This window comes from Stigmatopora argus, chromosome 21 (genome assembly GCF_051989625.1).
Source record: "Stigmatopora argus isolate UIUO_Sarg chromosome 21, RoL_Sarg_1.0, whole genome shotgun sequence".
In the NCBI taxonomy this organism is placed as follows: Eukaryota; Metazoa; Chordata; class Actinopteri; order Syngnathiformes; family Syngnathidae; genus Stigmatopora; species Stigmatopora argus.
Window position 1 is genome coordinate 12,816,273 of NC_135407.1, and position 26,528 is coordinate 12,842,800.

Genomic DNA, 26,528 nt, shown 5'->3' on the forward strand with positions numbered 1-26,528 from the left:
TATATATATATATATATATATATATATATATCGGTCCTCAAAGAGCCGCAGTGGGTTCAGGTTTTCATTCCAACTCAACAAGAGGATACCTTTTGCAAGTGTAATCAGTTAATCAGTTGATTGCAGCCAGGTGCTACTTATTTTAGAAGACACCTGATTGGTTAAAATGTCGGCACTGGATCGGTTGGAACAAAAACCAGGACCCACTGCGGCCCTCGGCGGAATCGGTTTGAGACACCTGATATATATATATATATAAGGCCTAATCGGCATGACTAGCCGGCATGCCTGCTCAAAATGATTTGAGTGGGGACTTTGAATACAAGGATGTTGAGCTAAATTTAATGAAAACATTGGCATTTGAAATGGTTAAACCAGGGATCACATTTTTCATGAATGGAATTCAATTGGAATTTTTGTGTGATACTGGAGCTTGTAAAACAGCAATTAAAATGGTTATTTCCAGGTGCAAGACGTACTGTGTTAATAGTGCAAATATGTGCCACTTTGCATTTGTATGGTTTATTATCGCTTAATAAGGGGAATTGCAATCATTAATAAGTGGAGCAATTGGCCAAGGTTGACAGGTACAGTGCCGTGAAAAGGTATTTGCCCCCTTCCTGATTTTTTGCATATTTATCACACACAGATGATCAAACCAATTTTAGTATGACAAAGAGACCACCCAAGGAAACAGAAAATGCAGTTTTGAAATGATTTTATTTACCAAGGCAGAAAAAAAATTCAAACTTGTCTGGCCCTCTGTGAAAAAGTAATTACCCCCTGAAGCTAATAACGGGTTGTCCCACCTTTGGCAGCAATAATTGAAATCAAGCTTATGTCTCATCTCATCTTCTCCCGCTTTATGTGAAGTCGGGTCCCAGGGACAGCAGCATCAGTAGGGAGGCCCAGACTTCCCTCTCCCCAGCCACCTCATTCAGGTCTTCCAGAAGTATCCCAAGGCATTGAAAACATAGTCTCCCCAGTGTGTCCGAGGTTGGCCCGAGAGGCGTCCAGGGGGCATCCTAATCAGATGCCGAGCCAACTCGTATGGCTCCTCTCGATCCGGAGGAGTAGCGGCTCTTTATCTCTAAGAGACTCCGGACATCCTGCGGAGGAGACTCATTTCAGTCGCTAGTGTCCGGGATCTCTTTCTTTTGGTCACGACCGAAAGCTTGTGACCATATATAAGGGTAGGAATGTAGATCGACCGGTAAATAGAGAGCCTCGCCTTTTGGCTCAGATCCTTCTTCACCACGACAGACCGGTGCAGAGTCCACATCACTGCAGACGCTGCACCGATCCCCCTGTCGATCTCCCGTTCCATTCCCTCCCTCACTCGTGAAAAAGACCCCATGGTACTTAAACTCCTCTACCTGGGGAAGGACCTGATCCCTGACGCGGAAAGGGTAAGCCTTCTTTTTCCGACCATGGTCTCAGATTTGGAGGTGCTGATTCACATCCTGACAGCTTCACACTCGTTCCATCGACAGTTGGAGATCACGGCCTGATGAAGCCAACAGAACCACATAATCTGCAAAAAGCTAGGATGCAATACTGAGGCCACCAAACCGGAACCCCTCAACGCCACGGGTGCTCCTACATATTCTGTCCATAAAAGTGATGAACAAAATTGGTGACATATTGCAGGCCAGGCGGAGTCCAACACCCACTGGAAACGGATCCGACTTACTGCCAGCTACACGGACCAGACTCTGACACCGGTCAAAAAGGGTTCCGGAACCCCATACTCCCGGAGTACACCCCACAAAACTGCCTGGGGGACAAGGTCGAATGCCTTCTCCAAGTCCACAAAGCACATGTAGACTGGTTGGGGGAACTCCCATGCCCTCCCTCCCCGAGGACCCTGCTGAGGGTGTAGAGCAGATCCACTGTTCCATGGCCAGGACGAAAACCACATTGTAAATTGCCCTTAGGTATGAGTGTGAGGGTGAATGGTTGTCTGTATCCTCTTGCCCTGCGATTGGCTGGCCACCAATTCAGGGTGTTCCCCGCCTCGTGCCCGAAGTCAGGTGAGAGACTCCCCTCGTTACCCGCCTAAGGATAAAAGCGGTCCAGAAAATGAATGAATGATTTATGGGATTTTTGCTTATAGAGCCACTTCCCTCCCTCACCTGGCTGGATCAGACCATCTCTGCCAGTCCCTCACCCCCGCGTACACTCCTCTCCGGAGGCTAATAAGGCCACAAATAAAGATAATAAAAACTTGGCCCGAGAGATGCCCTTTCTCAGCTGCAGGACTGTTTTTCCCGCACCAACTGGGAACTATTCGAACACCACAACCTCCAGGACTACACGGACACTGTACTTTCCTACATCAAAAACTGCACGGACAATGTCACTGTTAATAAACGGATACAGGTTTTTCCTAACCAAAAACCATGGATGACCAAGGAGACACAGGCACTCATCAAATGCCGTAACACCGCCTACAGGTCAGGGGGCAAGGTACAATACAGCGCTGCGAGAGCAGAGCTAAAGAGAGGCATTAAAAAGGCCAAGGCAGCACATACAAAGAAAATTGAGGAGCACTTCACAGGAAATAACCCAAAGAAGATGTGGCAGGGAATACGACATATTACCAATTACAATGACAATAATGTCTGTTAACGCAGATGCCTCACTAGCTGAGGAACTGAACCGCTTCTTTGCCCGCTTTGAGACTGACAAATCAGACCCAGTCTTAACACCCCCAACACCACCCTGAAGCAGTACAGTGTAGTTTCAGGAACATGAAGTGAGACTGGTAATGCAGTCTGTGAACACCAGGAAGGCTGCTGGCCCCGACGGAGTACCTGGGAAGGTGCTCAAAGCCTGTGCTGACCAGCTGGCTGGAGTTTTCACAAAAATTTTCAATTGTTCCCTGCAACAATCCATCATTCCATCCTGCCTGAAATCTGCCACCATTATCCCTTTCCCCAAAAAGCCAACCATTGACAGCCTGAATGACTTTATGCCTGTTGCACTCACGTCTGTGATCATGAAGTGCTTTGAAAAGTTGGTCGCCCGCCACATCAGGAATAATAATAATAATAATAATAATAATCGGACATAGGCCATGTCGTCATTACCACAACACAAAAGCCTACTTGTCATCACACGCAGAAACTGCGTGTGACGAAATTGATGGTGCTTCTCCATAAGCTACGTTTAATCGGCAAAAGACCTAAATAAGTGTAAGTTACGGACTTGTAATTTGTCATTCCGCTGTTGTGGATACAGGTCGCTTACCTCTCGATTACCGCACACTGTCTGCCACTTACCTTCCTTCAAGTCAGCTAGTAGGAGGCAGATCACCAACCAAACATCTATTCATATGCCGCAGAAGGGAAGGGGGGATATGTTAGCGCGAGTTTAGATGTCTGATGGATGTGGGGAAAAAACTGTCCTTAAGCCTATTTGTCCGAGCTTTGTGGGACCTATAGCGTCTGCCAGAGGGCAGCAGCTGGAACAGATTGTGACCAGGGTGGTAAGGGTCCCCTATGATGTTCTTGGCTCTGCTGAGGTAACGCGGGCTGGCAATGTCTTCAAGTGAGGGCAGAGAGCAGCCGACAATCCTCTGGGCAGTGTTAATCACTTTCTGCATGGCCTTTTTGTCTGCCGCCGTGCTTCCAGCGTACCACACTGTGATGCCGTACGCCAGGATGCTCTCTACAGTGGTTCTATAGAAGGTTCTCAGAAGATTGGAGCCCAAGTTGTTCTTCCTAAGTACCCTGAGGAAATGGAGTCGTGTCTGAGCCTTCTTCACCACTGCCGTGGTGTTTGTAGACCATGAGAGCTTGTCCGTGACGTGGACCCCTAGGAATTTAAAGGACTGGACCCTGTCTACACATACTCCATTTATGAGGAGTGGGGCCAGATCTGTGCCGTGTTTGCGAAAGTCCAAGATTATTTCTTTAGTTTTCGTGGTGTTCAGTGTGAGATTGTTCACCGAGCACCACGCAGACAAATTGTTGACCTCATCTCTGTAAGCCGACTCATCCCCTCCTGAGATGAGTCCGACCACAGTGGTGTCGTCAGCGAATTTGATGATGGCGTTAGACTGGTGGGTGGGTGTACAGTCGTAGGTGTACAGGGAGTACAGAAGAGGACTCAGTACACAGCCTTGAGGGGAGCCAGTGCTTAGTGTAATGGAGTAAGAGAGGTGGGGACCAAGTCTAACAGTCTGTGGTCGGTTGGTCAAGAAGTCCTTTATCCAGCAGCAGATTGAAGAGGATAGTCCAAGGTGGGAGAGTTTGTCAGTCAGAATGTCCGGTTTTATGGTATTGAAGGGTGAGCTGTAGTCAATGAAGAGCATCCTCACGTAGTTCCCAGGGTGTTCCAGATGGCTCAGTGCTGTATGAAGAGCAATGGCAATAGCATCATCAGTGGACCTGTTTGCTCTATAAGCAAACTGGTGAGGGTCAATTGAGGGAGAGATTGTATTCCTGATATGGCGGGCTACCAACTTTTCAAAGCACTTCATGATCACAGGCGTGAGGGCAACAGGCCTATAATCATTCATGCTGCCAATGGTTGGCTTTTTGGGGACAGGGATGATGGTGGCAGATTTCAGACAAGATGGAATGATGGATTGTTGCAGGGAACAATTGAAAATATTTGTGAAGACTCCAGCCAGCTGGTCAGCACAGGCTTTGAGCACCTTCCCAGGTACTCCGTCTGGGCCCGCAGCCTTCCTGGTGTTCACAGACCGCATTACCAGTCTCACTTCCTGTTCCCGGAACGTCAGTGTATTGCTGCAGGGTGGTGGTGGGGGTGTTGAGACTGGGTCTGATTTGTCAGTCTCAAAGCGGGCAAAGAAACGGTTCAAATTCTCCGCTAGTGAGGCATCGGCATTAACAGACATATTATTGTTATTGTAGTTGGTAATATGTCGTATTCCTTGCCACATCTTCTTTGGGTTATTTTCTGTGAAGTGCTCCTCAATTTTTTTGGTATATGCTGCCTTGGCCTTTTTAATGCCTCTTTTCAGCTCAGCTCTGGCAGCGCTATATTTTATCTTGTCCCCTGATCTAAAGGCGGAATTACGGCATTTGATGAGTGCCTGTGTCTAATTGGTCATCCAGGGTTTTTGGTTAGGAAAAACCCGTATTCGTTTATCTATAGTGACGTTGTCGATGCAGTTTTTTATGTAAGAAAGTACAGAGTCCGTGTAGTCCTGGAGGTTGTCGTGTACAAAAAGTTCCCAGTTGGTGCGGGAAAAGCAGTCCTGCAGCTGAGAGAGTGCGTTGTCGGGCCAAGTTTTTATTGTCTTTATTTGTGGCGTTGTTTGCCTCCGGAGTGGAGTGTAAGCGGGGGTGAGAGATAGGCAGAGGTGATCTGATCCAGCTAGGTGAGGGAGGGAAGTGGCTTTATAAGCGTGTTTGATGTTAGAATAGACATGGTCAAGAGTTTTGTCTCCTCTAGTATTACAATTTACGTATTGAATAAACTTAGGTAAAACAGTCTTTAAACACGCCTTGTTGAAATCACCAGCGACAATAAAAACTCCATCGGGGTGGTCAAGCTGTTGTTTGTTAACAGCCGTTAGCAGGAGGTTAAGTGCCGTGTTAACGTTAGCATTCGGAGGTATATAGATAGCCGTTGCTATGACGACGTTAAGCTCTCTTGGTAGATAATAGGGCCTACATCGTATTGCTAATAACTCTAAATCCGGGGAACAGTGAGTGTCAATAATTTTACTGTCACAACACCATTCATTATGTATATACATGCACAGTCCTCCGCCCTTGCTTTTGCCTGTTAATACTTTTGAACGGTCGAAGCGAAAAAGCGTTCGGCTAGCTAGCGATACCGCCGCGTCGGGGATATGCGGGTGTAGCCACGTTTCTGAGATGATAATAATATTACAGTTTCTAACAAAGCTGTTGGTAGCAATACGAAGTTCCAACTCATCCATTTTGTGGGTGATGGATCGGGCGTTGGTCAAAAGGATACTAGGAAGCGGAGCTCGGTGTGGTTGTTGTTTCAGCTTAGCAGCAAGGCCCGCCCGGCATCCACGCTTCTGTTTCCTGTCCCTTCGCCGCCTTCGACGTGCTTTTGGTGGGCTGGCTAGCCACGGAGATCCCGGAGAGTGTGTTAAGAAATCGGATGTATCGCATATCCTTCGGATAGTGAGTAAATCCTGGCGACTGTAAGATAACGAACGACACCGAACTGGAGAGCTTGAAGCCGCTGCGTCAGTGCGCGCCGCCATCTTAAGTATATACAACCCCTCCCTCAGTTGAGCCTCACCAGTTTGCTCATAGAGCAAACAGTTCCACTGAGGATGCAATCGACATAGCTCTACACACAGCACTGAGCCACCTGGAGCACCATGGGAATTACGTGAGGATGCTTTTCATTGACTCAGCCTTCAACACTATACCGGACATTCTGACTGACAAACTCTACCACCATCTGCTGCTGGATAAAGAACTTAACCAACCGACCACAACCTGTTAGACTTGGTCCCCACCTCTCTTCCTCCATTACACTGAGCACTGGCTCCCTTCAAGGCTGTGTACTGCGTCCTCTTCTGTACTCCCTGTACACATACGACTTTACACCAACCCTCCAGTGAAGAAGGCCCAGAAATGACTCCATTTCCTCAGGGTACTCAGGAGAAACAACTTGGACACTAAGCTTCTGGTAACCTTCTGTAGAGCCACTGTGGAGAGCATCCTGGCATACTGCATCACAGTGTGGTACGCTGGAAGCACGGCAGCAGACAAAAAGACCATGCAGAGAGTGATTAACACTGCTCAGAAGATCGTCGGCTGTTCTCTGCCCTCACTGGAAGACATTGCCAGCCCTCATTTACCTCAGCAGAGCCAGAAACATTGTCAGGGACCCATACCACCCTGGTCACAACCTGTTCCAGCTGCTGCCCTCTGGCAGACGCTACAGGTCTCACAAAGTATGGACAAATAGGCTTAAAGACAGTTTTTTTCCCACATCCATCAGGACTCTAAACTTGCGGTAACACGACACACAATCCCTTCTGTGTAATAACTTCGGGGTGAGGTAACATGAAAAGACGTTGGGCGGTGATCTGCCTCCTACTGGCTGACTGAAGGTAAGTGAGAGAGTGAGAGGTAAGTGATCCGCTCGGGGGGTGATGCGATGTATCCGTCACGGAAGAATGCCAACGAGTCTGAAATTATCACTTATTTGTCTTTTGCCGGGAAAATGCACCTTATGGAGAAGCACTACCAATTTCGTCATACGCAGCTGGGTATGATGACACAGCCTATGTTCGATTATTATTATTATTATCGTCATCGTCATCGTCATCGTCATCGTCATCATCATCATCATCATCATTATCATTATTATTATTATTATATTATTATTTTTTAATATGTCTCATCTAATTTTCTGAACCACTTTATCCTCACTAAGGTTGTGGGGGGGGTGCTGGACCCTATCCCAGCTGACTTCGGGCCAGAGGCGGGGGACACCCTGAATTGGTGGCCAGCCAATCGCAGGGCACAAGGAGACAAACATCCATTCACACTCACGCCTAGGGGCAAATTAGTGTCCAGTCAGCCTACCATGCAGGTCTTTGGAAAGTGGGAGGAAACTAGAGTACCTAGAGAAACCACACACAGGCCCGGGAAAAAAGAACCGTTCACATCGTCCGGGGGGCGTCCACGCCAGCCCTAGAAGAGACGAGGGAGTGGCCGGTCCGGGGGCCATCCGCGCCGGCCGGTGACGAGGCGTGGGAGTGGCCGGTCCGGCGGGCGCCCGTGCCGGCCTGAGACGAGGCGAGGAAGTGGTCGGTCCGGCGGGCGTCCGCGCCGGCCGGTGACGAGGCGTCGAGGTGGCCAGTCAGGCGGGCGTCCGCGCCGGCCTGAGACGAGGCGTCAGAGTGGCCGGTCCGGCGGGCATCCGCCCCGGCCCGAGACGAGACGTGGGAGTGGCCGGTCCGGCGGGCGTCCGCGCCGGCCGGTGACGAGGCTTCGGGGTGGCCGATCCGGCAGGCGTCCGCACCGGCCCGAGACGAGGCGTAGGTGAGGCCGATCCGGCGGGCGTCCGCGCCGGCCTGAGACGAGGCGTAGGAGAGGCCTATCCGGCGGGCGTCCACGTCGGCATTTGGAGAGGAGTGGGAGTAGCCGGCAGGCATCCCCACTGGTCCTTTAAGTGCTGGCCAAGCCCCCTGCCCTTAACAGACACCAGAATCTTAGAAAGGTTGTCGGGCACCTTACCCTGGCTGCTCGGGGGGCCGCTGACCCCCTTGTCCAGGGGCGCCGGAGAGTCGCTCTCGCCGCCGCCGACCCCCTCGTCCAGGGGCGCCGGAGAGTCGCTCTCACCGCCGCCGACCCCCTCGTCCAGTGGCGCCGGAGAGTCGCTCTCGCCGCCGCCGACCCCCTCGTCCAGGGGCGCCGCCAACCCCCTCATCCAGGGGCGCCTGCGCGTCGCTGCCGCTTCTAAGCCAGGAACTGGGCGGGCAACAGCTGGGCGGGCAACAGCTGGGCGGGCAACAGGCAGGAACTAGGCAGGCCGGAACTAGGCAGGCAGGAACTTGGCAGGCAGGAACTTGGCAGGCAGGAATTAGGCGGGCAGGAACTAGGCGGGCCAGCCGGCACCAGAAGCCTGGTTTGTGGCTTTGGCACGGTTGCGACTGGCGGCCCCACTGGTAAACCTGGTTCGTGGCTTCGGCGCGGGTGCAACTGGCGGCCCAGCCGGCACGGGAAACCTGGTTTGTGGCTTTGGCACGGGTGCGACTGGCGGCCCAGCGGGCACGGGAAACCTGATTCGTGGCTTAGGCATGGGAATATGGGAAGCTTGGACAGGCGAGGTCGAGCGAGGAGCTTGGACGGGCGAGGTCGAGCAAGGAACTTGGACGGGCGAGGGCGAGCAAGGAGCTTGATCAGGGGCTCGAGCGTCCAGGCCCTCCCGCTTCTCCCTGCGGCGCAGCGCTCGCCGCCTCCTCTGGGAGGACGGCACAGCACACCAGCCCCCACGTGGTGGCCCATTGTAGATGGCCAGCTGACACGGTGAAAGACCTCGCTGCTGCGCCTCCCCACAAAGACAAGACGGGCAGTGTTCAAAACTCCTACCTGAGCCTCCCCGCCGACCGCCACGCGGTGGTCCACTGTAGATGGCCAGCCGACACGGCGAATGCTGGTCGGGGTAATCCAGGTCGGATTATCGGAGGAGTAGGGGTCAACGTCCTTTGGTGGAGTGTATCGGAGTCCGAATCGACTGAGAAAATCACTGTCCGAGTCCGAATCTCCAGCATACAAATCAATTAGCTTCTGGTCGTCCTCACCATCAGAAAATTCAGTCCCAACCGACATAGATGTGGCGTTTCAACGGGGCCGATGGAGGCTGGAGATTCTCCCTCCAATGAGGAAAAGACTCGGTGGAGTTTGAATTCAAATAACTCGGGCGATGAACAGGGGGTGTCGGACCTTGGGTATTCTGACTTATCTGTGCTGGCAGCCCGGTGCAACGGGCTGAGCGAAGGGTCGGTTTAAAGGTGGTTGGAGGCTCAGAATTACCTCCTAGTCGGGACTCCTCCGCTGCCAGAACGTCTCTAAGATGCCCACACCACATTGTAGTCATTATAAATTCCCTAAAAGATTTTGGGGAGCTTTCCGCTGAATCCATATGGTCGGTAGGGTTCGAGAAGGGTGGCTGGCGTCGACGAGAGCGGCGGCGAGAGCGTTGATGGCTTCCTCTGCTGGGTCCATGATGGTCGGATCGTTCTGACGATGTCGTGGCGCGATCGGGAAAGGATTAGGACCCAGTCGTGGGGAAGCAGGTGAGGATGAGGCAATTAGCTTCAAAACAACAACTTTAATAACTTAGAAGGGACTTTACAAAACAACAAGGACTTGTGAAACGGAAACGAACCCAAACCGGAAACAGGAGAACAAGTGGTACCGAGGAGAAGGGTAACGCTACCATTCATTCTGATCATTTTGATTTAGTTGCCACGCGGCTGCATGGCAATGGAATCTACGCAGGAATTTGCGCAGCATCATGCAGGACAATCCGACAATGACTAATCATTTGCGTGGCGCTTAAATACCCACATCAGGAGGTAATCACAGATTGTTTGCAGATGCTCTGACCTGACGGCAAGCCAGGAGGGACAAACGGGCCGCTCCTGACAAAAACATTGATTTGAGATACGTGTAAATCCACATACGAGCTCAGTCCCGGAACACGTTAAGCTCGTATCTCAAGGTATGACTGTATTCTAGTGTCATTTATTAAGATGTTTTATTCATAGGTATTAATCATTAAATGTTATTATGACTAGTTTAATTATGGGGAGTCTCCATGCACCTGCTTTTGGCAGGTGTGATACAGTGTGTGCCCATCGCAAGCATTTATGATGTCGCGCACACCGGTCCTCTGTGTGGCTCAGGGAGGTTGTCTGTATGCCCAGAAAAATTAAAAATTAGAGGGAACAGTGGCCTGTCGGTCAGTCAAATAAGCTAAGAGCAAGAATCATACTGCACTCTCAATGGATATTGGTACGGTACTTTCCCCATTGCGCAAAAAGATAATAAGGTAGATGTTGGGGTTATTCTGGATAATATTATAGATGTATGCATTTTAATTACTTTTGTATAAGAGTGTCTTTAATTTGAAACTGGGGCAAACTCGAGGTCACCCTGCTGGCTCCAGCTTGTTGACATAACACCTCACCCTCCAAGGACTGTTTACTGGGAGATAGACCTCGCAACCCAGACACCCATATGCAAGTTCGCAATGAAGATCTACGAAGGATCTCATACGTTGCTTTGACTGGGACGTCGGCAGTTTACCTTATAAAGAAATTATTATGCTTATACTGCCAATTCTTACGAAGGTGTTTTGGTTTCGATGTAATATGAGCAGTTGTTTTTGACCTTAAGGGTGTTATTCGGTTAGTTTATGCAATTGTTTTGAATCAGATTACATAAAATGTTTTCAGTATGTCGCGACTAAATACAGAGAAGAGTATACTGCACGTCAGAATGCTCAGGAACGAAGGCGCGTTATGAGTGAATTCTCCTTGCAAGTTGTAATCAGTTATGTCAACGATGTCTTCCAATTTTAATTAAATATTACTAATAATGATTTACTGGTATTAATCATTATTCCAACAGTAGATGTCACATTTGAGCAAAAAAAGTTGGTAGTAACTGGAAAAGAAACCTGATTTTAGTGTAAAATAAAATGTGATTTTTTAAAATCTCAACATATATTAATTCCTCACAGCACCGATTGGCCAAGCAATATCACGTAATCATCTGCAGCCAGTGATGGTCAAGCGGGGCATGTTATCGTGAATAGACATGATGAGTCGATGTGTATTGACCTCCGCGGCAGAGGCTGCACCGAACCCGAAGTATGTAAAAAAAGGAATGTATAATATATACAGAAGCAAGAGTATGCCTTTTAGGAATAAGTGTGGAAAAGTGACGGTAATGTCAAAAGAAAGGCTGATGAATTTTACCTATTTAAGCACTGTTTGGGTGTTATTTTTTATAAGACATTGTAAACCAAAGTGAAAATCTGACGAAAATAAATACTCACACAATAGCGGTGCTGTTGCGTAGTTCATGCAACTAACTTCAAGCGGGAATGACTAAACGGAAGCTTGAAGAAAGTATGGATTTCAGGAATCATCACAGAGTGTAATGCTTAAAGCCACCACAAGAGAGCAGCAAGCTAACATATTTCTGGCCAGGCATATTCATCGATAATAATTTTAAATGCTCAAAGCTTGAGTTTACACACTTAAGAAGGTAAAGAAATTCAATCACTCTATTAGGATTCGACATCCGTTTCTGGCCACCATAATGTCAACTCTCCACGATGCATGGTTTGGATCCGACCGCCGTTTCTGGCTCAAAGCTTGAGTTTACACACTTAAGAAGGTAAATGATAGAATTATTATGGAATATTCTATATGTGTTGTAAACATTTTTCAATAAGTAGTAATGCTATAAATCAAGTCAAGGGATGGACTTTTTCCTGCACAGTCGACTCTTCAAGATATATCAATATTCTAATATCAAGGTGGAATATTTCTGAAATCGCTGATAAGCCTTTCAAGGACGGCGGTGGCAGAGTAGGACAGAAACAAAAAGAAAAGAATTTCGCCAAATGAAATTTTTTGATTTCTGCAATGGGAAATTTTGGGAACCTGGGGGACTAAACAAAAACAAAAGACTTATCTGGGAGGGCTGCCATTTTGAGTCATGGTAAATTTCATGCCTCAAAAAAGGGGGAGGTTATATATTCAATCTATATGATATATGGCAAAAACACGGGCGATTCCCCCTTATGTCAAGCTACAAAAGCTACGTATCCATTTCAAAGGATACACATGGAATATGTGTGGTACATAACAGTCCTAAAACAGATTGGGGAAACCTTGTTGCAGAAACTGGTCTAGATTGGCAAGCTTGGATGACACACGTGTGCAAAAAACCATCAGGCCTTCGATAAAATTAACCCATACGGTGGGGCATTACAAATCATAATTCAGACTGACAAATTAACTTGTGAATCTTTGTCTGACGTTTTTCCTAAGTCCATGGGTAAGAAGGTCGTCGGAGATGGAAACACCCGGATCCGCCATAGTAAAATTAAAATCTGAGATGACCAGAGAATTCATTTCTGCAACGGGGAGTTCCCAAACGGGAGGCGGTAAGAAATAATTGGTTATTGTTGATGGAAAATGCAGCTATTATAAATCAAACCTGTATCAAACCTGTATAACATGTATGGGGGGCCGACCTCTCTTAAGAGTAGTACCCGCGCAAATTACCCCTGATTGTGTAAAGGAGATAATGACAAAAGATGTAAGCCCAAAATGTATGAAATGGAATAATGTCTACCCAGTTACAACGGCAGCAAAGGACAAGCCTAACTTTTCAACACATGTCGCGTTTAATCATTTTACCTGCTTAGTCCTCACAGGGCACGGTCCGGCACTGGGAGCGATAAATGTGACGTGGTGTGCCCACGTCCTAAAACAGACTGCACCCCTGATTCCACGTTCTGACCTATGGTGGTGGTGGGGTCAAAACAAATTATACGACTCCTGCCAAAATGACAGCAGGACTTTGTGCCTTGGTCTCACTGCTATTACCAGTGTCTGTTTTTCCATCTACAGTAGAGGAGATACAATTGGCTGCACAGAAATCCGGTATGATGGCGGGCCCCTCGCGACGGCGTCGCATGGAGAGAGGGTGATACATTGATGCGATTGGCATCCACGAGGATGAGTATAAGTTGGCTAATCAGATCGCAGCAGGTTGGGAGTATATTTTTCTTTTAATTACTCCAAACAAAAATGTTGATTGGATAAATTACCTGCATTACAATGTCCAAAAACTTGGAAATTATACTGAACAGGGATTTGTGGCGATAAAGGAACAACTGGCAGCCACTAGTCTGACGGCGTTCCAGGATCGTGCAGCGGTTGAAATGCTTCTTGAAGGAGCAGGGGGCGTATGCAACGTTTGAAAATGTTGCACTCAACAACACGCCCCCCACTGGGTCCCACACCAGGGCCAACGATGGCCTGCAGACCCTAAACCGCAAGATGGAAAAGCATCCTGGAGTAGAATAATGTCCGCTGACAGATTTGTGGCCTCACTAATAATGATTTGGCCTAATTTGTGGCCCTTTTTGCTACGATTTTGACATTATGTGGGTGTTGTATTATTCCCTGCTTAAGATCTTTGATGAGCCGACTTATGACCACTGCGATTGCCCCTACAAATTCCAAATTGCATGAATTATATCTCCTACTGAAGAAACGTGCTGACACTAACAGTGAATTCCAGGAGCATGGTAATTACGAGGATGGATTGGACGAAAATGATCTTGTGTTCTGCTTTTCAGACCTGCCGAACGAGTAGAGCCTAAGCGGGTAAAATTAAAACAGCCAACGGTGAAATCCCTCTCATACATGAATTTGTCATAAAATGAATAACAAACATATAGTAAAAGGAGGGAATGATAGAATTATTATGGAATATTCTATATGCTATAAATCAAGTCAAGGGATGGACTTTTTCCTGCACAGTCGACTCTTCAAGGGCGAAGGCGTTACGGACAGTTCTACCAAATGTTATGACGAAGACTCCAGCAGATTTGAAAATACTGCTTTGTTTACCTTATAAAGAAATTATTATGCTTACTGGTGCAAATAATAATGCCGTTGTTTTGCTTATTGTGCAAATTCTTACGCAGGTGTTCCGATAAAAACAGACAGTGTTTTTATAACCTTCATGCTTATCCAATTGTTTAAAACAGCAGAGACAGTTGTTTTTGCATATGCAATTGTTTAAATCAGATTACCTTTGAATGTTTTGGTTATGTGCCGCTAAATGGAACGAAGAGTATTCCGCTCGTCAGAATGCACTGGGGACTAAGACGGCGTCACATTGCATCTCCTTGCAAGTTGTAGGCAGAGTTTGTTGAAAGATGTTTTTCCTTTTTTAATTAAATATTACTAATAATGATTTAAAAGGTTTGAATCATTATTCCAACAGTAAAGAAATTCAATCACTCTATTAGGATTCGACATCCGTTTCTGGCCACCATAATGTCAACTCTCCACGATGCACGGTTTGGATCCGACCGCCGTTTCTGGCCACCATGTCAACTCTCTATGGTGCAGGGTTTCGACAAAAGTAGTGTGAGAATGTTAACCTAAAACATCCACCCGTCTATAAATCATGCTTTATCTATCCCTGCTCCCCGGAACACTTTCTTTTCCTGCCGTGGCGGAGGGACTCGGCGAGACGCGATGGTGATCGACACGCTGACCCGGTGTAGTTGTGGGGTGGGATGCCTTTCCGCGTCATTTGCGGGGTCATTTTCAGGGGAGTTTCCAGGTGCACACACACACACATCCATCCGTAAATCACGCTTTATAAGGATTAGAGAATAGATGGAACGTGATTTATGGATGGGTGGATGTTTTATGGCTCCCGTCACGACAAAAAAAAGTGTTCCGAGGAGTGCCTGGAGACTCGCTGGTGGAAATTCTTCCGAGGGTGGCGTTTGTGGATGACGTGGAAAGGCGTCGTACCTTGCAGCTGAGTTGGGTCGGTGCAGCCGGCGGCATCGTGTCTCGCCGAGTCTTCCCGTAACGACAGGGGAAAAAAAGTTTTTCGGGGAATACCTGGAAGCTCGCTGGCGGAAAATGTTAAGAAAATGACGTGAAGAGGCGTCCTACGTTACGACCAATCAGCCGAGCGGTGCGCTTAGGGCACCTCATGTAAAAATGATTCATACATAAACTCTGCTTTCAGCTTTCACAAAAAAAGGTTGAGTTTACACACTTGGAGAAGGTGAAGAAATTCAAACACCGTTTCTGGCCACCATATAAAAGTTCAACTCTCTACGTTGCACGGTTTGGACAAAGATAGCGAGAGAATCTTAACAAACACACACACACACACCCATAAATCACGCTTTATAAGGATTATAGAAAACATGATGATAACAGTTTGATTTTAATTGTTCTACTTTTTTTTACATTTTATATCGATTTTGCGTGAATCGCATTCACCCCAGAAAACTCCGAAGTGGGACAAGGGTATTCCTGAAATGGGGTCGATGGAGGTTGGCAGCTCTGAAAATACATTTTTTTCAAAACCATAAGGGACAAACACTCACCCAGTGAGGCTGAAATTATGTGGAAAATAGTCAATTAATTAAGAAGTTGAGAGCAATTTGTAAATGAACTTACAGCCTTGATGAACTTTTCAGAGAGAGTGCATTTGGAACCAAAGCTTTTTGTTTGCAGGGTCATGTTTTCTTTTGTCTGGGAGTCAAAGCTGGGATTTTCAATCAGGGCATTAACAAATACCCAAACATGGTTCTTAACCTGCACCATAAGAGGAACATATCTGTTAGGATTACTATCAGAAGTGACAAATAGAACATTTATCTTATAATCATGTACCATCCTACCTGGAAAGGTTTGACAGACACTCCTGCCTTGTTCTTTTTCTTCACCACTTCAATAAGTTTGGAAACAATTTGATCTACCACATAGTCTACATGCCTACCACCCTGGAAGAGAACATTTCAATAAATTGTCAGTTTCTGACAGCAATATTTCAACACACTGTACTGTAGTTTATATTTGACCGCTCCCCCAACCAGTACATTTGCCTGTAAACCTGGCTTAATTGAGTGCAGGGTTTGGGTGCACCCGGACCCCCTGCCCCAAAGACTGTCCCTAATGTGAACATCATACAAAACAACAATGAACTCAATTATATCGGTGACTAACGATCTGCATACTGAAGAGAAATATTTCTTATAATCATGTTTGTATCATTGCTTTCAAAAAATGTGTAGTTATACCTTGACATACGAGTGTCACAACATACGAGAAATTTGAGATACAAGGATTTTTTTTCATACAAGACAAATGTGAGATACGTGCATCCAAGATTGCTCACGATGCTGCCGTCCGGGTGTCCGAGTTTGCGAGAGGCTGCTTATGAGAACGGCATCGCTCTGTCTTTCTCGCCGCATTTCACTCTCATAAAGATATCTATGAGCACCAGCCATACAGGTTGCATTTTTAGCATTAATCAGTGCAAAACCAAGGGGAAAAACAATATCTATCTATTCCTGCTGCCCAAAAGCAAGAGTCCAAAGCAAGCCAGAGCAATGAATTGCTAACCATCATTTCCAAGATGCCAAGTGACATTCATAAAAAGATGGAGAGCCTTTGTTTAATATGGTTATATGATAGTTAGCGGGAGACAGCGTGACTAAGTCAATAATCTGCGGGGAAAAAACAGCGGAATCTACATGGACTTGAAAGCAAAGCAAGTATCTGAAAAAGACACCAGCTGAACCCTTCAAGGCGAGTTGTCGCTAGTACGATAATTTAAAAAATTTAACTGGGATACACTCGGTTGTGAGGCACGGGGAGGCAGCAAACAAGTTCCGACTCGAAAGCCGCGGTGAAATACATTAACACCTTGGCCTCGGTTATAACACAACAAAGTTACACCCATTTAAGTGTGTGTTCTAATCTAAATTCTCTCTCATTTTCGGAACTGCTTTATGCTCATTTGGCTATCTTACGAGAATGAAGCCGTTCGTCAAGTCTCTCTACTGTCCTCTCTCTCTCATCCCCGCAGTCCACGGTAAACGCTTCCGTCTGTCTGTACTGAATAATATTAAATTTTAGTATTGAATGTGAAATATGAATTGTATTCTTATATTTAATCTTGCACCCTTCTGCACTCTTATGAATTTAAAGTCACTAGAATAGAATTTTTACTGACACCTACAGGTCAAGGCCTGTCATCACTTTGTATATAACACACCCTTTTCGTGTTCCCGCCTAAAGTTTGTCTCTGCCTAACTTCTATTAAATACCATCACCGACCGAGCGGACGGCGTATCTGGTTGGGGACCTCGACGTGGACGCTAGCTCTGTCCGTCCGCTCCCCCCCTTCTTAGGAAGGGTGGGGGCTAGCCAAGAACAAAGGAAGCGGAGCGGGCAGCGGCCATTTTGAGAGCGGTCAGGATGGGGCCTCCCTCCCAGATAACCTCCATCGGCCGGGAGTCAAAAACTACCACGTGTTTTGCTGCTTCCTCTGTATGAAGATTATTGTCGAGGCAATCCAGCTTTTACATTGAACATCATAACCACTAGATAGGTATTTCTTAATTTGTGAGGTGGTGACTTAGAACAAATAAAAATGTTTTTCCATTGTAATATAAAGTTTTTGGTGTTTTGTAGAGATAATTTGTACTTAGATCATTTTATGTGAAAAATTGATTTGAGATATGTGTCACATCCCTTCTTTTTGCAGATGATGTGGTTCTGTTGGCTTCATCAGGCCGTGACCTGCATAACCATAGCACTATACAGTAATACCTCGACATACGAGTACCCAGACATACAAGCAATTTGAGATACAAGTAAAATTTCGAGCAAATATTTATCCTGAGATACGAGACAAATTTTGATATACGAGCATACAGCAGACCGAGGGGCTGCTCATAAGAACATCATGGGCACTCTCTTTCCCGCCACAACTCCCTCGTGTAGTAATGTCTCTACGAGCCCTGGGCGGAGCGTTGCATTTTTTTCAGTGTTTTTTCCCCCGTTAGTCAGTGCTGAATGGCGGAGCTTGCTCGATAATACGAGAAGAGTATATACTACTTCTCGTTGGCAAGTGGCCGTGCGATATCTTATTGTAAAGACATTTGTGTGCATCATTTTCTGAATATTTTGAAGGGAGGGAAACAAAAGCAAACAACCCTTGATAGGTTCCTTCTAGCTGCAGCTGAAAGTCAGGGGGAGGCGGGGCAAATAGAGCCAACCGGGAGAAGAAAGGTATAAAAATGTAAAACAAAATTATAATTAAGTTTAGTGTAAGTGTTAGGTTCATCCAATTGTATGTTTATCCTTAGGTTTTTCCAATTCAGCTTTCAATAAAAAAGGCATCTGTAGTCACATCACATTTAATTCTTGCAAGAAGAGAATACATCCGGCAGCTCGCCCCACAAGATTATTCTAACGAGTGGCATTATGTCCTGCCCATTTAAGGCCTCAAACCAAAACAATTACAAGGTTATCGACTCGATCCAATTGCGTAAGCAAGAAACAAAACAATTCTATAATCAAGCAAACCTAGCGTCAAACTAGCGTCACAAATTAAAACAATATGCTTGATAGCCATCCGCTGACCCAACAACAATTTAAGCGTCCTTCACAGATCTTCATTGCGAACTTGCATCTGGGGAAAGGGTTGAGGCGTATCTTCCAGTAATCAGTCCTCGGAGCAAGGACTCAGTGTATTGTTTTATGTCTTTGCGAACTCGTATCTCTCGCTGGACCCAGCTGTCCTGGAGAGCGACCTTGGCGTAAGCGTTTGTCTTCGTTGAAAGCGATCAACACATATAACTATATTGTTTAATATAGTTACACATTTAGGATGAGCATTACTATTCCTAATAAGCAAATATATTGATTAATATAGTAAGCATGTATATTATAAGGCTTTATATTCATTGCAAACACATTTATAATAATGATTACTCCAACATTCCCCCCTATATTATAAATTTGCACAAGATCCCCTTAATAAAACTTCCTTTCAGCTTTATTCCATTAATTCCAAATGAACATATAGTAACATCCCAGAATGAACCCAACAGTAAGGTTAGATTACATTTATTTTTGAGTCTGTATCATAATCCAAGTTCATTTAAATTTGTTTATGTTATGTTTCGAGCACATTGCCGAGCAAAAAGTCTCCCTCTGTCTCCCCAAACTCCACACAGGTGGACCGATCTGGATTTGAACCCAGGTCCCCCATTGTGAGCATGAAAATTTTCAGAAAAATCATCACAAATGGTATTTCTGAGACACTGTATGAATCAAAAGCACATTATTAGGGTCAATATCATAAGGAAGTTAATATGCCTGTCTTTGTAAATGTGAAATATCAAATTATTCAATGTCAAAATATCTCAAATATTTCGATGGTTGATATTACTCCAATAGTTGTCACTTTCAAACAAGAAATAAAAAGGAAAAAAAATTGAGGTGGAATTTTGTTTTATTTCAAAATCAAGGCCACTCGCGTCTGGCGAAAAGAAATGTAGACGGCAGCACCCCAACCTCACTAAGATGGCTGCGCCCCACCTCCCTAAGATGGCTGTGCCCTGACCTCCTCGCTAAGATGGCTGCGCCCCTGACCTCACTAAGATTGCTGTGCCTCGAGTGAGCAGTGACGGGAACGTTTTGCAAGATAAGTTTTTTCATGAATTTCATTCATAGACGTCAAAATAAATTTTGTTTAGCGTTTTATCTGTTTATATTTTCTCTATTTTGAAATAAATTACCATATCAGCATTCGCTTGCGCCGTGATGTCACGGTGCACACATGGGGGCCATTTTGTAGTGATGTCATTGTGTCGCATCATCGTGTCAGTGCCGTCAAATTGCAGTTTTTTGCAAGTCGTGTTTTTATGCGCATACAAGCCGTACCCTTGATTCAGTCATCTTTTGTTTGTCCGCCAAAAGCGGCTAATATGCGAGTAAAGATGGTGTGTGGACATTCTTTTGACATAAAGGATTCAAATTTGATATAAGGATTTCCAAATAGATACATAAGCCCTATTGGGAGAATTAACTAAATCTATCAATTAGGCGAGAATTTTGGCACACAAATTAAACTTTGGATTACATGTTGACAGCCACAAACACTCAACCGGGACCCCAAAAATGAGGAAATATATTTAGTCAGCTCCACAATCTGAAACAAAAGATTAACTCAATTGTTATAAAAATCAAGTGGCAGATTGCGCCAAAATTCGGAATGCCACTGCAAATTCTACTCATTGAAAAAATTGACAATGGAACTAACAAAAATTGTAAGCACAAGAGTCTCCCTTTTGTAGAGTAAAATGAATATAGACATTATTCTTATTGGGCTGGTGATATACTATTGAAGTTGTTTTCAAATTGTAAGCCAAACAATTTGATAAATCATCCTGGAAAATAGGGAATATCCAATTTTATGATAGAGTTCAAATATAGATATCAGATATTTGTGAATCTGGTCTAATTTTGCTTGTGCAAAAACTGCCATTCGCCAATTAACATAGCATTTCAAATTAGTTTTCAGTTAGGGTTAAATTTAGTGACATTGTAAATGAAAGTGAATTCATTTTTGTAGTATGTAGAATAGATTTTTTTGTGACTGAACAGAATAATGCAAATTATAAATGTGATGTGACTGAACAGAATTATACAATGTAAATGTGATGTGTTTAATTTTGACTGACAAATCAATTTTATTGTGTTACGTGACCGGACGTTTGGTCAAACGGACGTTTGGTCAACGGACAGTTCGTCGACCGGACGTTTCGTCGACCGGACAATTCGTCGCCGAATTCGCCGCAGAAAGAGAGAGTTTGAAAATGTCAGAGCATTAATATCTAAAAATCTAATATCAAAATTATCAATAAGTTGCATATTATTGGCATGTGTGTACATGTTATTCGTTGCCGGATTCGCTCGCTCGCTCCTGGATTCACTCGCTCTCAAAATTATCAATAAGTTGCGTATTATTGGCGTGTGTGTACATGTTATACGTCGCCAGATTCGTCCGCTCGCTCCCGGATTCGCTCGCTCTCAAAATCATCAATAAGTTGAGTATTATTGGCGTGTGTGTACATGTTATTCGTTGCCGGATTCGCTCGCTCGCTCCGGATTCGCTCGCTCTCAAAATTATCAATAAGTTGCGTATTATTGGTATGTGTGTACATGTTATTCGTCGCCGGATTCTCTCGCTCGCTCCCGGATTCGCTCGCTCTCAAAATTATCAATAAGTTGCGTATTATTGGCGTGTGATCATAGACGTCAAAATAAATTTTGTTTAGTGTTTTATCTGTTTATCTTTTCTCTATGTTGAATTAAATGACCATATGGGCATTCGCTTGCGTCGTGATGTCACGGCGCACACATGGGGGCCATTTTGTCGCAATGTTATTCATCGCCGGATTCGCTCGCTCACTCACGGATTCGCTCGCTTTCAAAATTATCAATAAATTGTGTATCATTGGCGTGTGTGTACATGTTTTTCAAACTACGTTCATGGGAATTTTAGAGGTCAAATTTTTGAAGTAGAAATATTTCATTTGCTGATTCTGCGTTGTTTATATTTCTTCAACAACAAAGGGTCCTGGTTTCTAATGATGGTTGTATTGCTCAAACAGTAAAAGATCTCAGCATAACATGTAAGTCTGATTACAATGCAAAAAGTCAAATATATATGCAGAAGCAGTTCTTGCATTTGCAGCAAGCAGTGGCTAGGCAGGTGGAAATGGATAGGAATTGAGCTGAGAGTCGTGACAGTAGTTTCATCGAATAAACAGAGAAAGCGCACCAATTTTTTTCCGCTGGATCACCTGTTTTTACTGGTCAGTATGAACATCGGTACTGCGAAGCACTGCTACACTCCTACAGAGAGGCCCGATGCACAGACGTCTCCTCCTTGTGAGAAAGATGTGGGTCCTTGTCATGACCAAAGTGCGTGACCGGACGTTTGGTCGCCGGACTTTTGGTCGCCGGACGTTTGGTCGCAGACGTTTGGTCGCCCGGACCCAAACAACCGGCACCAAACGTCCGGCGACCAAAAGTCCGGCGACAAAACAAGGTAAAACAACACGGTCTACACATCAATCAAAGCCAACAATGGCCCTGAGCAGTTTCCCTGAGCGGACGTGTGAGTGTATAAGAGTTTGTATGTACATGAGTTGTCCCCTTAGGAAGGGACGTCCGTCAGGGTCTTAACAAGTTCTCCAACAAAACACAATAAAAGTACGGGGAATTTGGAGCTTTTCTTTAGCCTAATAATTAATAGGGCATTAAGTATGACTAAATAATAATTCACAGTTTGTATTTAGGGAATTTGAGCAACAATGTTAAATGGTAATTATCAATAACCTTCCAGGTGACCAAACGTCTGGCGACCAAAAGTCCGGCGAACAAAAGTCCGGCGACCTAAAGTCCGGCGACCAAACGTCCGAGTAGCATGAAAGTGGTGGGTAACAACAGCTGCCATACACGATGGGAGCAGTATTCATCTGTTGTTAAGTGGACAAGTTGGACATTGGTGTGAGTTCTGCGGCGTCAAAGACGCTGGAACAACAGTTTGTGTCGAGTAAGAAGGGAGTCCATAGACTGGATGAGCTACCAAATTTCGTTGGGCACACCAACAGAAAATTTACATCAACATTTAGTAGATCCTCCTTTTGCAGAAATAACAGCATTTAGAGGCTTCCTATAGCTTCCAATGAGGGTCTGGATTCTGGTTGGAGGTAATTTTGACCATTCTTTTTTACAAAACATCTTCAAGTTCAGTCAGGTCTGATGGTTTCTGAGCATGGACAGCCTGCTTTTCAACAATATTCATGTCTAGGGACTGAGATGGCCATTACAGAAGGTTGAACTTGTTCCTCTGCAGGAATGCCTTAGTAAAATTTGAGCAGTGTTTAGGGTCATTGTCTTGTTGAAGTATCCAGCCCTGGTGCAACTTCAACTTTTTCGCTGATTCTTGAACATTGTTCGTCAGTATCTGCTGATACTGACTGGAATCCATGCAACCTTCAAATTCTACAAGATTGCCAGACAGCCATACAGCATCATGGAAGCACCACCAAATTTTACTGTAAGTAGTGTTTGTCCAGGAATGACGTGTTCTTTTTCCGCTGTGCATACCGCCTTTTGTTATGTCCAAAAAATTCAATTTTAGTTTCATCAGTCCACAGCACCTTATTCCAAAATGAAGCTGGCTTGTCCAAATGTGCTTTGGAATACCTCAAGCGACTCTGTTTGTGGCCTGTGGTCAGAAGTCTTCTGTCGCATTGCTCTCCCATGCAGCATCTCCTTGTGGAAAGTGTGCTGAATCGTAAAATGATACACAGTGACACCATATGCAGCAAGATTATGTTGTAGGTCTTTGGAGCTGGTCTGTGGATTGAGTTTGACTGTTCTCACCATCCTTCACCTCTGCTTATGAGATTTTTCTTGGCCTGCCATTCCAGGCCTTAACTTGACCCCGTGCCAGTGGTCTTCCATTTCCTCACTATATTTCACACAATGGAAACTGACAGCTGAAATCTCTGAGCTAGCTTTTGTATCCTTCCCCCAAACCATGATGTTGAACAATCTTTGTTTTCAGGTCATTTGACAGTTGTTTTGAGACTCCTATTTTGCCACTCTTTAGACAAGATGCAAAGAGAACAACTTGCAACTGGCCATCTTATATAACCTTTCACATGATTGGCTTCACTTGTGTATGTAGATCAATGAGCTTACTAAAAAAAATCTGTTCCATTAGTGCTAAAGGTATTCAAATCAACAAAAGAAGCGTGCCCAAATTTACGCACTTGTCTACTTTTATTTAAGTAATTATTGCACTTTCTGTAAATCTTATAAACTATGGTCTTTCTCCTTCAACTATTAAATTTTTTTAAACAGACTCTGACAATTCAATTAAAAAAAAAATAAATATATATATATATATATATATATATATATATATATATATATATATATATATATATGCTTCTACTTACAAAAAACATAGGTACATAACTACTTATGGAGCCAATTAATTTTATGTGTTTATAAATGTTTTTAATTTGTAAAAGTGAACTTTAATTGTATAGTTTGGTATTGACAAATAAATATATGTGTAAGGAACTGGAGTCCCACATGCAACTAATAGCGAAGCTTTATCATGCATGAGTGAAGAGTGCATTTGCATGAATGTGTGCACATTCGCAGGCGGCAATACATCACAGCAGGGAAAATTACTGAGCTCATTTCCATTTATCCATTCATTTATTTTCTGAACCGCTCTATCCTCACTAAGGTCACGGGGTGCTGGAGCCTATCCCAGCTGACATGCATGTTTTTGGAATGTGGGAAGAAAATGGAGTACCCAGAGAAAACCTGCATAGGGCCAAACAGGAGAACATGCAAACTCCACAGAGGTGCACTGACCTGGATTTGAACCCAGGACCCCAGAGTTGTGAGGCTCAATCCACCGGGTTTCCCATCCATTCCCATTTACCGTAAATTACCGTATTCTCTCTCATATAAACCGCTTATGTCGGACAAAAAAATGATGACTGAATCGAGGGTATGGCTTATATGCGCATAAAAAAAAAACATGCACGAAACAGCAAGTTGACGCCGCCATTGCACGAAGACGTCACGCCAAAATGGCGCCGTGACGCCATGACGCAATGGCGTCGTGACGTCATGACGCAATCGAATGCGGTCGATATGGTCATTTATTTTAAAATAGAGAAAAGATAAACAGAAAAAACGCTAGACAAAAGATATTTTGCCGTCTATGAATGAAATTCAAGAAGAAAAAAACTTGCGTACCTTGCATAAAACGTGAAAAAAATCACGTTCCCGTCACTGCTCGCACGGGGCACACCTAGGTCCCGGGGGCAGCCATCTTACCTAGGAAGCTGCCATCTAAAGCTAGCTAAACGTGCTCTGACTGGACAGACGCGAGTAACCTTGATTTTGAAATAAAACAAAATTCCACATTTTTCGCTGAGGGAAATTCTTCCGAAAATGACGTGGAAAGGCGTGCTGCCTTACAACTAAATAGGGTCAGCGCAGCCAGCACCATCGTGTCTCGCCGAGTCTTCCCGTCACGACAGGAAAAAAAAGTGTTCCGAGGAGCACCTGGAAACTCGCTCGTGGAAATTTTTCCAAAAATGACGTTTGTAAATGATGTGGAAAGGTGTCCTACATCACGACCATTCAGCCACGCAGTGCGTAATAGGGACATCATGTAAAAACAATTCATACATCAACTCTGCTTTCAGCCCTAACAAATAAAATATTGAGTTTACACACTTAAAGAAGGTGAATAAATTCAATCATCGTCTATTAGGATCCGACAACCGTTTCTGGCCACCATAACAAATTTCAACTCTCTACGATGCACGGTTTGGACAAACATAGCGGGAGAATCCTAACAGTCACACACACCCACACACCCATCCATAAATCATGCATTATAAGAATTATAGACTAAAACTGCTTCTACACTTAACTTACCCTGTCACCCTTCAATTTGACCTTTTGTCCTCTGTCTGTTGAGTCTTTGGGCCCTCTGCTAGGAATAGTAATTACGCTGTAGCAACACTACTTACTAAATTGTAGCCTCTTTATTTATGGTTTTATGTATCACTCTAGTTCTTTTTCTCTCTGTCTCGCAAACAAGCTTTTTTCCAGCTGCATTCTTTGAATGAGAAATAAAATAAATAACAAAAAAAATCATGACCAAAGGCATAATGATGAGTGTTGAGGGGAAAAACTCTTATGGCTTATTTTCCTTCTAGCTGAGCTGGACACAGAAACAAAAATAAATTTTATTTATTACTTCACAAGTTCATTCACAGTTGGCACTCCCACATTTTTAGATTTGGGGCTCATGTGTCTCAACAAAAAAAGTTTAACGTTTTCAGCTCACACAACGACATTATCGTGCAGATACAGATAAAATGAAGTCTTGACTGGGTTGAGGATTATTTCCGCAGGTATTGACACCAACAGATTGTTGCTATACATACCTTGGTAGTTGCAATGCTGTTTACAAAGCTGATTTGTTGAAATCCTTTCTCACTCATTGTGAGGCATACTTCCCAACGCTCATTTACAGTCTCATGGAGTACCTTGAGGACCACACCTGTCTCATCCAGTTTGTCTTTTACATACAGATCCACATAGCTGCGAAAACCATTAACCTTGAGATAGTGAAGACAAAGCCATCATTTTAGATTAACATTCCTTTATACTGCTAATACAATAAAACACTGTACCTCACTGTCACCAGCTGCTTAAAATGGATTCACAGCAATGGGGAATGTTAAGTGATGCTTTATGATACAAATAAAAATTAACTGGTTAATTAATTCATTTTAAGTACCCCTTACCCTCACAAGGGCCACTCTCTCGGGGTCATGGGAATTTGACA

General features: G+C 44.6%; 1 protein-coding gene across 9 annotated transcripts in view; it reads right to left on the bottom strand.

Moving 5' to 3' along the window:
• top2b (DNA topoisomerase II beta) overlaps window positions 1-26,528 on the bottom strand; it is a 202,255-nt gene that overhangs the window by 134,987 nt on the left and 40,740 nt on the right. For 8 of the 9 annotated variants that reach the window (XM_077589955.1, XM_077589960.1, XM_077589956.1 and 5 more), the window contains 4 exons: window positions 26,125-26,298; window positions 15,946-16,047; window positions 15,722-15,859; window positions 15,542-15,604 (listed from right to left, as the gene is read on the bottom strand). In XM_077589955.1, coding sequence (XP_077446081.1) covers window positions 15,542-15,604; window positions 15,722-15,859; window positions 15,946-16,047; window positions 26,125-26,298 — 477 coding nt within the window. The remainder of the gene's footprint in view (window positions 1-15,541; window positions 15,605-15,721; window positions 15,860-15,945; window positions 16,048-26,124; window positions 26,299-26,528) is intronic. The other variant, XM_077589959.1, reaches the window with a different exon arrangement.